At 38.6% G+C, this 14,591-nt stretch overlaps 2 protein-coding genes across 3 annotated transcripts in view; both read left to right on the top strand.

Moving 5' to 3' along the window:
• Positions 1–14,591, top strand: part of LOC137970853 (acyl carrier protein-like) — a 51,060-nt gene that overhangs the window by 2,435 nt on the left and 34,034 nt on the right. For both annotated transcript variants that reach the window (XM_068817474.1, XM_068817475.1), the window contains exon 2: positions 7,373–7,460. In XM_068817474.1, coding sequence (XP_068673575.1) covers positions 7,373–7,460 — 88 coding nt within the window. The remainder of the gene's footprint in view (positions 1–7,372; positions 7,461–14,591) is intronic.
• On the top strand, positions 9,863–14,296 carry LOC137970426 (zinc finger protein 862-like). The gene is made up of 3 exons (XM_068816952.1): positions 9,863–12,581; positions 12,827–14,239; positions 14,292–14,296. Exons 1-3 carry the CDS (start codon positions 12,308–12,310, stop codon positions 14,294–14,296), a joined length of 1,692 nt encoding a protein of 563 aa, XP_068673053.1. The 5' UTR covers positions 9,863–12,307.

Raw genomic sequence — 14,591 nt, 5'->3', positions numbered from 1 at the left:
GGTAACATCCAAATTAACAGAGGACTCACCACTTACTTCCAATATTTTGCTGTTTCTAAAGCGAGTATTGCAGTCTGATCGAGCAGCATATCTTGGGCTTGCGATAACCGACAACAGTGAGCACTTTAAGCCATTTTCATCCACTGAGGCCAGAGATTTTCAGCTTTGAACGATGCTGAAACATTTTGCGCTATAATGCTGTGCTCATTAAGCGTGACGTAAACCTCCACAAGCACGCTTCCCTCCAAAATCTTCCATCAAAAATCCGCCATAACTCGGGTACAGATGAAATGTTTTGCTTCATTCTTGTGACAAAAAAACAATCGGGGTGTACCAAGTGATTCTTAAGGGCTAGAATAAATTATGCAATACAATATAGCGTGATCAAGCATGTGTTTGATGTGACTGAGTGAATTTCAATGGAGAAACATTTGCTCAGAATCAGAACATAGCAGCCCTGATTATCAAAGCCAACATGTATTTTCGCTAAATATGTAGAATAATAATTTGCTGTTTGTAAATAACTCTTTATTTTAGAAGAAAAAAGGCCAGAATCTGAAATAGGCCACGCCCACAAAGGATTATGGGAAATGGAAAAACTGCTTTTTATATCGCATAACTGTAACTTTTTGCATGAATTTGCTTGAAACAAACATCAAAAGCAAAAGTGGGCATAGAGAAACAATAAAGAGAGCATTTTAGCATTTGAAGGTTTTTTGACCTATGTAACGTAAAATGGAGTCATGATTGTGCTACTCATCAAATACAATTTAATATATTTATTTAGTAAATTTTCAGCTCCGACTATTGCATTTCTAGCTTTTTGATTGGCTAAAAAAATCTGACTATGAGCCAATAGTCGAAGTTTTACGTCATATGGAAAATAGTGCATTAAGATGCTCTTTCCGGACGCTTTGTAAAATTGTGGAAATAAAAATCGGCGGCAAAACCCGGTTTGGTTTGACAATTTACTAAAACAATTATTCCATTCGCCCTTGTTGGATATGAAGTGATTATAACCAACTCGCGCTACGTGCTCGTTGGTTATTTTATCACTTCATATCCAACCCAACAAATATAAAATGATTCTTAATTCCTTCAAATACAGAACAAAGCTTGTGGTGGTGTGGAAAGACCTTTGGTTTTCAACCAAACCGCCACGAATTTGCAATATTTTCCTTTGAATTCATCAAAGTTTTTCTCCGCCATTATTTATCAACCCACATGGAAACGTAACATGAAATCGAGGCTAGTGATCAAATTCTCCTTCTCCCCGGAAGACTAAGATGATCAAATTCCCTCCCCCTGTGCAGGAAAAGGCATCAAATGCCCTGGGGAGGCGGGGAGGATGTTGAATCCTCAATTTGACTGGTACATAAGTCTTTACTTGACTTGACTAGACTTGACTTGACTCGACTTTACTTTAAAGATGTAATGTTCATGTTGAGCTCTGCAAGGTCATTTTTAAGTTCTGAGTGATTTCTTATGTAAAACTATCATGCGTAAGTTAAGTGATGTGATTCATGTACATTGTAGGCATAAAAGCTAATGACAAGCTCATATGAATCCCATTTATATATTTCCGTTTGCCGACTTTATTCTACTGTCAAGTCTATGGCGACTTTAAAAATAATGATCGTGACCTCACGAAAGTCGCTGTGAGTTGTTATCATTTACTGTGAAGACAAAACAGCTCTACTGTAGGTATGTTTTGAGTGTCTTAGATGTATGTGTATAAATGTAAAATACAGTACTGTGCAAAAAGAATGCAAACAAATTTCAACGAAATTCGGTTATTGTTCTCTCGAAATTTCGGGAGAAGAAGTGTGATTTTTCCTGCAAAATTTCTTTGAAATTTCGCTGAGTCGCACGAAAGTTTGAACACAGGACAAAAATTTTCTAATCTAACAACGAAATCTCGGTTGGAGTTCATGTGTACTGAAACGAAAATTTAAGAACCTAATCGAAATATCCTAATCTTGAAACAGAAATTTCGTAAAAGTGTCAGTTAGCGTTTCACGTTTTAATGAATGAATGGAATCAACAACTGTACTCTTCACTCAACCTTAAGTGTAAACACGACCTGACTGAAACTTTAGACAAGCATTACAAGCGATTTCCTTTCCTTTACTCAATGGATACTTTGTCAATAAAAAGATATAACAGTGTAATTCCCTTATTGTTTTGATTGATTAGAAGAAGTCACACTTCAAAGTTAACTTTGATGCTTACAAGTTCACTTTTCTTCTCGCATCAAGTCCTTTATCTCCACGTAGATAAATGATTAAGCTGTCTTATCACTCCTGCCAAGTCCTGGTCAGTGGTCTTAATGTAGGTTGAAATCTGGTTCTGGAACTGTCATAAATATGATGTCTAAGGCGCCAGTAAAGTCAAGAAATGCATTCGAATTGTCGTTGTTGACTGACGACATTTCCGATTTGCTTACATGCCCTAAAACCCAATTCTTGGTTTGCAAGTCACGGAAGTATCAAGCAAAGAAAAAATAACAAATTGCTTACCCTTCAACAAATTAAGTGCAAAAGTGCAAAATTTGTTTGCATTCTTTTTGTATGTAGTACTGTAGTATACTCAAGTGAAGCTATGATCCTCGCAGCTATGAACACAATTTTTACAAGTTGCGTAAAGAAGCCTGAAAAATTCAGGACTTCAATGGGGTTTGAACCCATGACCTTGCGATACCGGTGCAACGCTCTAACCAACTGAGCTATGAAGCCACTGACATTGGGAGCTGGTCATTTGTGGGTTCCAATGTTCCTGTGAGGAATGAACAGGGATGAAATGATATATGAAATGGGTCATATATGAACTGGAGACTGTGAACTGCCTTCAAACCCCGTTGAAGTCCTGAATTTTTCAGGCTTCGTTACGCAGTTTCCAAAAATTGCGTTCATTCCTCGCGAGAACATTGGAACCCACAAATGACCAGTTCCCAACGTTAGTGGCTTCATGGCTAAGTTGGTTAGAGCGTCGCACAGGTATCACGAGGCGATGGGTTCAAACCCCGTTGAAGTCCTGAATTTTTCAGGTTTCTTTACGCAATTTGCAAAAATTGCGTTCATAACTGCAAGGATCATAGCTTCACTTGATTTCATATCCGCAGTTCATATAATTTTATGATCCATTTCATATATCCTTTCATCGTTGTTCATTCCTCACGAGAACATTGCAACCCACAAATGACCAGCTCCCAACGTCAGTGGGTGCATAGCTCAGTTGGTTAGAGTGTCGCATTGCTATCGCGAGGTCACACATTCAAACGCCGTTAAAATCCTGAAATTTTCAGGCTTCTATACGCAATTTGCAAAAATTGCGTTCATAACTGTGAGGATCATAGCTTCACTTGAATTCATATCCACAGTTCATATATGATCCATTTCATATCATCTCATCACTGTAGTATACTGTTTGACAGAGACATAATATTTACAAGACACTTTACTCCCACGGTGCCTCTCTCCACCCAGGTGTATAAATGGGTACCGGCGAATTTAATGCTGGGGGTAACCCTGCGATGAACTGGCATCCCATCCAGGGGGGAGTAGAAATACTTTTAGTCGCTTCATGCTACAGAAACCGGAGATAAGCGCCGGCCTGATTGGCTTTCTAGGCTCGTAAGCAGACTTCTTTAAATATCCGCAAACATTGAAAACGAAACTTCATGTGCAATGTAAGGATGAATTTGTTCTTGACGCTCGCACACGAACATTAACGGCAACCAATAATAATTACACAGAATAAAACTACAATTAACTTTATTCCAAAACATCCTATCTACGTGTACATAACAACAATATGGTGATTATTTATAGCTACAGTCAACAGTGCTGTTATCATCCACAATCTTAAGTTCGCAACTCGATAAGGCATAAATTACCTGAAGCGTTGCTGAAGCGTTTGATTGTTTGACCATTGGGTTAAAATTTGTTTAAAATTTTCTGAGCGAGTCTCCAAAAGGAAACGCAAACCAAGGATTATTGTTATCTTGAAAATGCGTAAATAATACGAAAACTTACTTTCTTACAAAGGCCCTTGATTCACGGTCATTACGCTTCTTTTTGACATTGGGGAATGTTTACCCAAAAAATTCGGACAACTTGTTGCCCGAAACTGCTTAAAACAACCATTAACGTATAATTAAACCTATTAATGTGGCATCGTTCATTTTCATTGTGACTTCTATGGACACTTATTATGTGACTTGACCTTCTTTTTTCTTTTAATTTTAATTTACCGTTTCCATTAAGATGGGGATATGATTAAAAGGCAGAATGATAAAGCCTTGATATGAGTACTAGAGCAAGGAGCAAAACCCATGGATATAAGATGACTTTTCCATGCTTGGTTCTGATGAAAGATTGAAATTGTTTTTAGCTGTTAAAAAAAATCATGTGACACATTATTTTCAGATGAAAGAGCGAGTAGAAAGCTAAGCATGCAGATTTTAAGTTAACGTTGGCTGGATAAATGCTTCCTCATCAAACAAAAATATGCCAATTTATGAGCTTGGTCAGGCTTTAACACGCGGGAATCAAGAGTTACTTAGCTTCTGGTCCTGTGATGAAGAAGATTTTCAACAACATCAACGGTAACAACCCGTGTAGTGCACTGTAAGTGTACTACACACTATGTCACCGGGTTTTATGATTGTAAGAGTGTAAGTCCGTGGTGACAATAGGCCCGCAGCACGTGCATAACTCACGAACATAAACGGGTTTCTTGGAAGTGTGCTTGAGTTTCAACAAAATGAACCTCAAAGTCGGCAAGAATTTGTAACGCTGATGAATAATAAAGGAGCTGCTATTTCCAAAATCATGGAATTACCTGGTGATAAATAACTCTGTCTACAGCTGTAGGAGAGTAAATTTTTGACTTTGCAGAAACAATGGTCAACCTCAAGAGTTGGGTGATTGTGATCTTTGTGTTTAATTCGCACATTTCTGGTCAATCAACAATTTGTCAATCAACACTTGAAAGAAAAAAATAGGAAACTAGCAAAAACAAAAACTCTGTGTCTTGGCATCATTTTGACACAGAAGTATCCTTTGTTTCACGAGTAAACATGCCAGGAAACTTGATCACGGCACCAGCTGAATTTGATGTCACTGTCACTTTTGATTTTGCGATTTTCTTGTGCAGCCAAAACTACATACATGTACAATAGGAAAATCTCCCAAAGTACTTTTCGCTGATGGGAACCTGTTATCTTTGTCTGTTCAAAATTTAAGTTGTTTGCATGTCGTAAATTTTGTTGCTGTTGGCAAAATATTTTATTCTCAATTAATATTTCCTGAAAACTTCCTTCTGCTCTTCCTAAAACCTGTGTATCAACATTAATTATTTTATTTAATTTTGAATCAATATTTGTTTTGCATAAAGCAGGCTAACAAAATCTGTACCTTGTTTAGTTTGCATTTTTGAGCGTTAAAATAGAATTTTCGGCCCTATGTTTCTGACAAGTCACCCATCCAAATACTAACTCCACCTGACAGGGCTTAACTTCAGTGAACTTTTGTCTTAGAAAGCTGTCAGAAGCTCAGAGTGCACTGTTAACCTTGTGGTGAAAAACAAGTTGTAAGGTAACTTGGAAATTATCAACATATCAGCCTCGAAGCCAGTGTTTCTCAATTCCCTTTTATTTTCTTCAATCTTTCTGGGTTTATTATTTTACTGGTAACCACATGTCTTGTCATCAGGGGGCTATTTACCTAACACATCCACCATAGTACTTTCATGATATATGGCACAAAAACAATTTGAGCTACATGTTATACAAAGATAAGTTGAATCTCCTGGAAGACAAAATGCAGCTCAGCTGACAATAATACAGTGCTGTGTTACTGCACTATCACACATACGCAATGTGTACCTATTTTTTTATCAAAGATAACAAATTGAACAAGCGCCAGGAAAGATGCAGTCACAATGAAGCACAAGGACATTGGCATAGTATTCAAACATCAATTACATCATAAGGCTCAAGTTTTTGTGCAACAACATACCGGTATGCTGCAATGTGAAAGTTCAGCTATAGGTTCAGCGCAATGTCTATTAGGTCTCCTGCTTTGTGTCACAGTCGAGCTCTGTGACAGGTGGCGAGAATTACTTTTCGAGAATCCAAATGCTTGTTTTTGCAAAATAACATAAGCAATTCAACTTCCTTCTTACGTTAGGATGTTCTCCCATTTCCAATTGGAAAATGCAGTGTCAAGTCCCATTATTGGAGACTTTATTGAAATATCCTCAAATGATTTTACAACCTTTGCGGGCCTGTGGACCTGGGCAATGGTGCTCATATACCGGTAACTATCCTATAAAACCTTATGACTATGATCAATCTAACAAATTACGATGTAATATTGTGAAACTTACATATGCATAATTATGATAGTTAACAAAATAAAAGTAGTAAAATTCATAGCATGATGCTTATGAACAATAACAAAAGAATTAAAAACATGCCAATAAGATACTATATTATACATCTTCATCATCCATAAACGGCTTTAACCAAAATCAGTTTATGAGAGAAACCTTTTTACTATTTCACAGTTTTGGGAGATGATCCACTTTTGTGAGCGTTCAATAGTTATCTTTGCTAAGTTGTTATCTAATACAGTATGCTGGTAAGTTCTTCAAGATCCTTGTAGTAAACTGCGAGAAAATCAAAGACTACTGTAATGAGCTTTACTTTATGACCTGTGTATAAGTTCTTAATACCTAGTTTTAAATCTATATATTTGTCTTTCTTTTGTTTAGTTCTCATTGTGATTGTTGTCCATTCTTTATTCTTTTCATCCAATACACTGATATCCGGTCTATTTGCACCATTCGTTGGACATTTTTCCAATTTCCAGGGTATGTCCCACAAGATCTTTGCCTCATTATTCTCTTGGCTAGGTTGCGGATAAGATTGCGGATGAGATTTGCGGATTGCGGATAAGATTGCTATTATTATTATTACTACAGCTGTATGATAATTTAATGTTTGATTCCTTGCTTGTAGGATTTGTCTTGCAATGGTTTCCTCTTGTTCTTCATTCGTTCTTCCTGAGGTGGACACAGGTGCAAACCTCGTGCACTTCTCTAATGTCCACCTTGTGAAAGCCTTGGCCAACGTGTGCATTTTTTTAATGGCTATGTCCTCAGTGTACACAGAGGCTGTGTTAATTCTACAGTGTATGTTGCTATGAAAGTACATGTGGCATAAGCATGCTTACAGTAGGTAGGAGTATGTCTGCGTGTGATAGTAACTCATACTGAAGGGTAATGATGTGATTATTGCACAAAGTGCATTGTAACAGGTGAAAAAAAAAGAACCTACAGTAACAATAATTTGTATCTCTCTCCTTAGCTCACCATCAAAAGTCATTTTGTTAATGACCTTGGATTGGACAGCTTGGATATAGTTGAAATTGTCATGGCCTTAGAGGATGACTTTGGTAAGGTCTTTACAACTTTATCCATGTACATGGAATAATGAAAATAATGATGTGAGAAGTGAAAATTTGAGGGAAGGGATGCATTTCAGTCCCAATAGACCGTTTTCAAATTCTCACGGCTGGACTGGATCTAGCATGAAATGGAGGCCAATGCGGGCAAATCTTTTCAAATGCAAATTAATTTTCCAGTCCAACCGTTAGAATATGAAACTGACCTATTACCTCCTGTATCATTCTACTAAACTAAACTGAAACATCAGCGACTTCATACATGTACCCTGTGCTCCAATATCTACCTTACAAGCATTCCACATTTCTCTAATTCTAACTTAAAGCAACAAAATCTTCAATCAGTTCTTATAGTATTTTAGTCTGTTTACTTAAAGCAGGTGGTTTGTAGAATTTTAGTTGCTTCTTTCCACTGGTGTTGCCTTTCTAGTTGCCGTTTGAATGTAATGGCCGTGCAAAAAGCTGGACTGAAGTCAAAAGAGCAGCAAAGGGAGGTGGGGGGTGGGGGAGATGTACGAAACTGCCTGCAATCAACCCCACAAGGTTTTTTACTCTCATGTTCCCAGAGGATGGGGAAAATACATGTAGTCTTCCTCATTGGCCGATAAAGTGTAAAAGAAAAACCACTAGTCAGTCAACATTAAATTTCAGTGCTTCCTTTTTCATACATTTGCATATAAAAGTATAAAAAGAGCCAAACAATCTGTTTTCAAAGCATTTGGAAAGTTCTTTGACCGCTCCCCATAGGGGCTTTTCAGGGCCAATGAAACACAATCAACGAAACAACAGAACACAACAACTACAACTGTTAAGAATCCCAACTGGTCGGAGGCAAATCAGTTGGCTATTTACAAGTGCAGCTTGGAAGTTGAACCAGGGACTACCAGGAACAAATTCAACGAGTGGTCAGAGCGGGTCTTGAACCTGGGATCTCCGGATCTCAAGGCAAGCGCCCTAACCACTGGGCCACACTACCTCCTAATATAAGGATGTATGTATACAGTACCGCTCAAAAGTAAGTTACCACCTCGCGTCGCGTTTCCTGTCGCGTGCGACGCGATTCGCGTATCGCGAGAATAATCGAAGCGTAAATTTCTGGCATATATTAGCAACTAATGTGTTACGCGAAATCAATCAATTTCGCGTATAAATTATCTCTGCAGTTGCTTGAGTAAGCGAAGGCGATTTTTGATTTGTTAAATTGTATGGGAATTGTCTAAATTACAAACTGCGAATTTGCGAATTGAAGACGACGTTTAAGCTACAGTAAACATGCATCTGGTTTACAAGCGGAAATTCCAATGAAAAATAAATTCTTCACATGCGAACAAGCGATGATTTCGTTGAAACATCGACCATTTGGTGGAAAAAATTCGGCGATCTTCTGTGTAAAGTTAATAAATGCGTGGAGTTGACTTCAAATCGATCCATGCAAGTTTCTTTTCCACACCTTAAATCGATCGTCGATCATGTGTGGGTCTGATTTTCTTCATTTGTTTGGAAATTAGCGATAGACTGTCAGAATATCAATAAAAAAATTCACGTCGAAATTGCCATAAGGAGACGACGTTTAAGCGTCAACAAAAACATGCGTCTAGTTTACAAACGAAAATTCCGATGGAAAGTAAATTCTTCATACAAGGTGTTTCTAAAATTCAGACACGAATAAGCGACGATTTCGTTGAAACATCGTCCACTTGGTGGAAAAATTCTTACAAAAACAATGTCCATGGTGCGTTGCTAAAATTTCTTGCCAACTTCAAACCTTTTGAAGTGTGAAATTTAAAACATACATTCTTTAAATATCCGCAAACGTTGAAAACGAAACTTCATGCGCAATGAAAGGATAAATTGTTCTCGACGCACACACGAACATTAACAGCAACAAATAATAATTACACTGAATAAAACTACAATTAACTTTATTCCAAAACATCCTTTCTACATAGCAACAATATGATGATTATTTATAGCTACAGTCAGCAGTGCTGTTAGCGTCCACAATCTTAAGTTCGCACTCGATAAGGCATTAATTACTGAAGCGTTTCAGTCTTTGACCATCAGGTTAAAATTTGCGTTTAAAATTTTCAGAACTAGTCTCCAAAAGGAAACACAAACCAAGGATTATTATTATCTTGAAACGCGTAAATAATATGAGAACTTACTTTCCTTACAAAAGCGCTTGATTCACGGTTTGGTGATCGGCGAATGAAGCTTTGTAAACAATGAAATGTGCTCGGAAATTGCCACATTTTTACATACGAAGATACTGCAATTTATCATAGGCATATTTTCTTCGAAAATTGGCCTTTCACAAACACCTTCCACCGTTAAAATTTGAAACAAAAGGACAATTAAAATCGCGCGCAAGCGTCAAGCCACTGCACTTACAGAGTTCTTACCATCGCACGCGACGCGAATCGCGTAGCGCGCGACATGATTCCTGTAGCGCTCGACGCGATTCGCGTCGCGCCTGAGGGTGGTAACTTAAAAAAAAAAAAAACCACTAGTTAATATGAATTAAATATAATTGTGTAACTAAGTATCCATAATTAAAACTATAAAACGGTGCCGGCTTTCCTTGCATTGTTATTAATAAAACTTAAATGGGTTCTTTTAGTTAAGAACTTGGTGTTACTAAATGTTCTTGTTTGGTACGCAAAAATTTGTTCAGTTTGTGTCTTGGTCTGCATGTTTCCTTAAATAGTTTACATGTAATCATCTGGCGCCTCTCTGATAGTTTTACTAGACCAGTTTCATCTAGTGCTTGCTTGTAACTTCTGCCCAGATGAATAATGCGCAAGGCACACTTCTGACAGTACTCTAGATCATTGGAGAGATATTGTGGCATGCTATCATGAAATAATGCACATGCGTACTCCATCATAGATCGAATACAGGTGATGTAGAAGGTTGTAAGGTCCTTTGGTTTTATTTGGCTCGTTTAAGTTGACTCAGAAAGTATAAACGCTTGTCAACTTTCTTGATAACTTTGTCCACATGGTCATTCCACTTCAGATCGTTTGCTATCGTTATGGCAAGAATTTTGGCTTTACTAACACAGTCAATGTTCTTGTTATTGACCTTTATTGGCTCAAAATCCCTGTTGGATCGTGTAAAACTAATTCGCAGTTCTTTACATTTATCTTCGATCAGCTGGAACTTGTCGGCAGACACTTGTTGGGATAGGTCATCAACATACTGCTGGATCTTACTTGTAAGGTTGTTTCAGCTATGGTTGTGTCGTCAACATACTTCCATATTGGAACTCCGTTGATAGAAAGGTCGTTGATCATGATGGTGAACAGCCATGGACCCAATTTAGTACCTTGGGGCACTCCTGATGGAAGTACTCCCCATTCAGAGTAGCAATCTTGAGCAAGCTTGACGCGTTGTCTGCGGTCTGTTAGGAAATCTTTTATCCAGGTGACAATACCACTAGGGAGGCCAAAAGTCGAGAGCTTCTGCATCAAAATCGTGTAATCGATGAGGTTGAACGCCTTACGAAAGTCAAATAAGACGACACGAACAGTAGCACCATTACCATCAGTAGCGCTCAGCCATGCGTGAATCATACTAATGAGTGCGACGGTAGTATTGGACCCTGGAACCGTTCCATATTGGTGTTCATCTACTTTGCAAGTATAGCTGGTTTGATGTGATCCACTATGTATTCCTCAGCAATCTTGTATAAAACGAGTGTGAGCGATATCGGGCGTAGGTGTTTATTAACGTCTTTAATTGGTTTCTGCTTGGGGATAGGAACAATATCGGCCTCTTTCCAAGACTGGGGGAGTCTTTGTTCTTTAAAGGATTGGTTAATAATATCTGCTATTGGATCAGCGAATAGGTCAGCATTTTCTTTGGTTTTCTTTGAAATCACCAAGTAATATAATTCCGCATCCACGGAAATGAGCTTCGATTACTGATAAACAATCGTAAAGGTAGTCAAGCATATGCGTATCGGTTGCGCTTGGACGGTGATATAATGTGCCGACAACAATACTGGTGATTCCTGTTAGGACCTGGGACGGACGTAATTGGGACCGAAGAACTTCAAATTGATCGTTTTTAAAAATTTGGAAAGCATTATACAAAAATTTGACGAATTCACGATTGGCAAAACAAACGAAACGCACCAACCTTATGTGTTCAACAGTTCAGAAGAAACCTTCGATGCATACGTGTCTGAGTTGCGTACACTTTCGCAGACGTGTAACTTCTGTGACTGCATCAGAGAATCGCTTATCTGTGACAGGATTGTGTTGGGAATCCAAAACCCACAAACAAGAAAACGACTTCTACAGGAGCGAAAGCTCACACTTAACAAGTGCATTGACATCTGCAGGAGCTCTGAAATGAGTACATCACAGATGAAAATTATCTCAGGCACAAAGACATCAGAGGATGTCCAGCGTTGCATCCAGAGCGCGTCATTGCGGCCTGGGATGCAATATTTTGCATTTGGACGTCCTAAAATGCTAAGAAGGGGTCTTTGTGGACGCACAAATTTCATGCTTGAAATATATGCAAATTCATAAATTGAAAGCGCAACAACGCGCTCGCTATATTTATATTAACAATGGCGCTATTTTCCACATACTTGACGTTGATTGATCCATCTAGAATTGGCACAACAAAGAGAGAATCATGGTTGGTGTATTTTCATTTTTAGCGTCAGTATAACTTAGAAGTAAAATGTATTCGCATCATTTTCAAATCCTGAAGATGAAGCAGTCAACGTTGTTCGGTAATCAACCTAGCGTAAAGCGAAAAGCCAACGAGCTAAGTTCCCAATCAGTGCCTAATGTCAAAGTCTGCAAGTCATTTTGTCGCCAATGGCTCAGCGATTTCAAATGGCTGGAGTTCAAAGACGGGAAAATGTTTTGCTCCACTTGCATCGATGCGAAAAAAAACAATCCCCTTGTCACGTGCGGAACAACGAACTTCCGAAGAAGATCCTTCGCCGATACATGAACGTTGCAACCAAAAAAGTTTGGAGTAACCAGGAAAAGGCGATAATGTCAGCAATGAAGACAGCTTACTTCGTCACGCAGATGAATCTTCCGATCTCCCACTACGGAGAGATGATTGAATTTCTTTGTTTCCAAGGTAAGACGTGACATTCATTTATACTTAACCAGTGCTTTTATCTGACTGTTCTTTCTGATGCACAATTGTTACCAATGATGGCTTTTCGCGTTCATTCGCTTCGTTTTTTTTTTTAGTTCTTGCAACATACGCTTTTCATGGAGGCGTAGCGTCACATTCTCGGCCCAGTAATCACAGTTTTCAAAATGGCGGACATCAATGCCCGATGCGATTTTCAATCTTGTCTTTACTTTCGTATTTGCCAGGTTGCGAAGATCTTGCTCATCTGTCAGCTGGAGGGAACTGCACGTACACTTCCAGAACAACAGCACAAAGCTTTTTGGAGGCATTTTCGGATGTCATTGAAGAAGAACCTCTGCAACAACTCAAAGGCAGCTCGTACCTCTCACTCCTTATCGATGAATCCACTGACTTGATAATTACGAAGAAACTTATCATGTATGTAAGATTTATTTCTAAGGGACGAGTTTTGACTCGATTTCTTTGTAATTTAGAATTAAATAATGGAACTGCAGCAGCAATTAAGGAGGCTATTGACGCATATTTTCTTAAGATTGGTGTTTCTCCTTCAAAACTTGTTGGGTTTGGGTCTGACGGAGCTTCTGTCATGTTAGGTTCTAAGAATGGGGTGGCCACAAAGTTAAGGGAACACAATCCATTTATGGTCAATGTTCATTGTGTTGCTCATCGTTTTGCTTTATGTACTTCACAAGGTGCAAATAAGGTTTCTTTAATCAAGGGTTTTGTCGAAACATTAACTGGTTTATATTATTTTTTTCAACATTCAGCTGTAAGATGTAGTAAGTTGCAAACCGTTCAGGAAGCTCTAGAAGAGCCAATTTTAAGTGTCAAAGAAGTCCACAGTCTTAGGTGGCTTGCTTTTTTTAAGGCTCTGAATAATGTATTCTGTTGTTGGGCTTCCATCACAACAACCCTGGGGGATGAGGCTTCTGATGAGGGAAAGGGTAATGCAAAGGCTAAGGGCTTGTATAAGGCCTTTACAAAGTTTGAGTTTATTGCAACCATGCATTTTCTTATGGATCTTGTGCCAGTAATGCAAAATGTGAGCAAGCTCTTTCAGAGAGTAGATATCGACTTCTCAGTGGTAATGCCAATTGTGACTTCAACTGTTGAAGCCCTTGCAGCTATGAAGGAAACTAATGGTCCTCATTTAAATAAGTTTATCAGTAGCATTCATGGGCAAGAAGGGGATTCCCTGCATTTTCAGGGGATAGATATTTCATGTTCTAGTGAAAGGGTGACATTTCAGAGGGCAAGGGTTAATTTTATAGATGAAATCATAGAAAATGTGCAAAATAGGTTTCCTGTTTCCCAGGGTGGTGTAATTTCTGCTTTCTCTGTGCTTAATTTTAAAGAATCACTAGCATACTCAAGTTCAAAGTTGGAGGGTATGTTAGAAGTTTTGCTTGACCATTATGGTCAGGACAAGGGTGTTTGTCCAGCTTTGATAGATGCAAACAAGTGTAAGTTAGAACTGCAAGTACTTGTTCCTTTGGTGAGGGACAATTATTCTGGGTTGTCTTTTCAAGAGTTGTGGGGGGAAATTTTTGACAAGTATTGTGAGCAGTTTCCAGAACTGCTGAAGCTGGCTCAACTTGCCGTGCTTTTACCATTCTCAACAGCAGACTGTGAAAGAGGTTTCAGTTTTCAAAACAGGATTAAGGTTAAGTTGCGTGCAAGGATTTCTAGCTTAAATGTTGATCAACTTATGAGAGTTTGTATTAATGTTGTGTTTCATGTAGTGCCTTTCACATAGTCCCCTTAGGTACTTGGCAGACCACCTTCTCCAGATCACATCCTTGCATCTCGCTAGATATCTTGCACGCTTTCTCAGATCAGTTTTCTCTTGGTGGTGTGCTGCAGGATGAGGCAACAAGTTAGGGCGTCCGAACTGGAACATATTCGGGGTCAACAAAGGAAGATGCACATCTTCTTCCACATAACTCTGAGGACGATTGTTCAGAGCGACTACCACATCCAGCAGCACGC

This window comes from Montipora foliosa, chromosome 9, assembly GCF_036669935.1.
Source record: "Montipora foliosa isolate CH-2021 chromosome 9, ASM3666993v2, whole genome shotgun sequence".
In the NCBI taxonomy this organism is placed as follows: domain Eukaryota; kingdom Metazoa; phylum Cnidaria; class Anthozoa; order Scleractinia; family Acroporidae; genus Montipora; species Montipora foliosa.
This window is presented reverse-complemented; position numbering and strand designations above follow the sequence as displayed.

What these genes read in the sequence shown, in the direction of transcription:
- LOC137970426 (XM_068816952.1), top strand. Translation starts at nt 12,308, where the DNA reads ATGGCTCAGCGATTTCAAATGGCTGGAGTTCAAAGACGGGAAAATGTT. An exon ending in TGAATTTCTTTGTTTCCAAG is followed by an intron (nt 12,582 to 12,826) that starts GTAAGACGTGAC and finishes CGTATTTGCCAG; the next exon opens with GTTGCGAAGATCTTGCTCAT.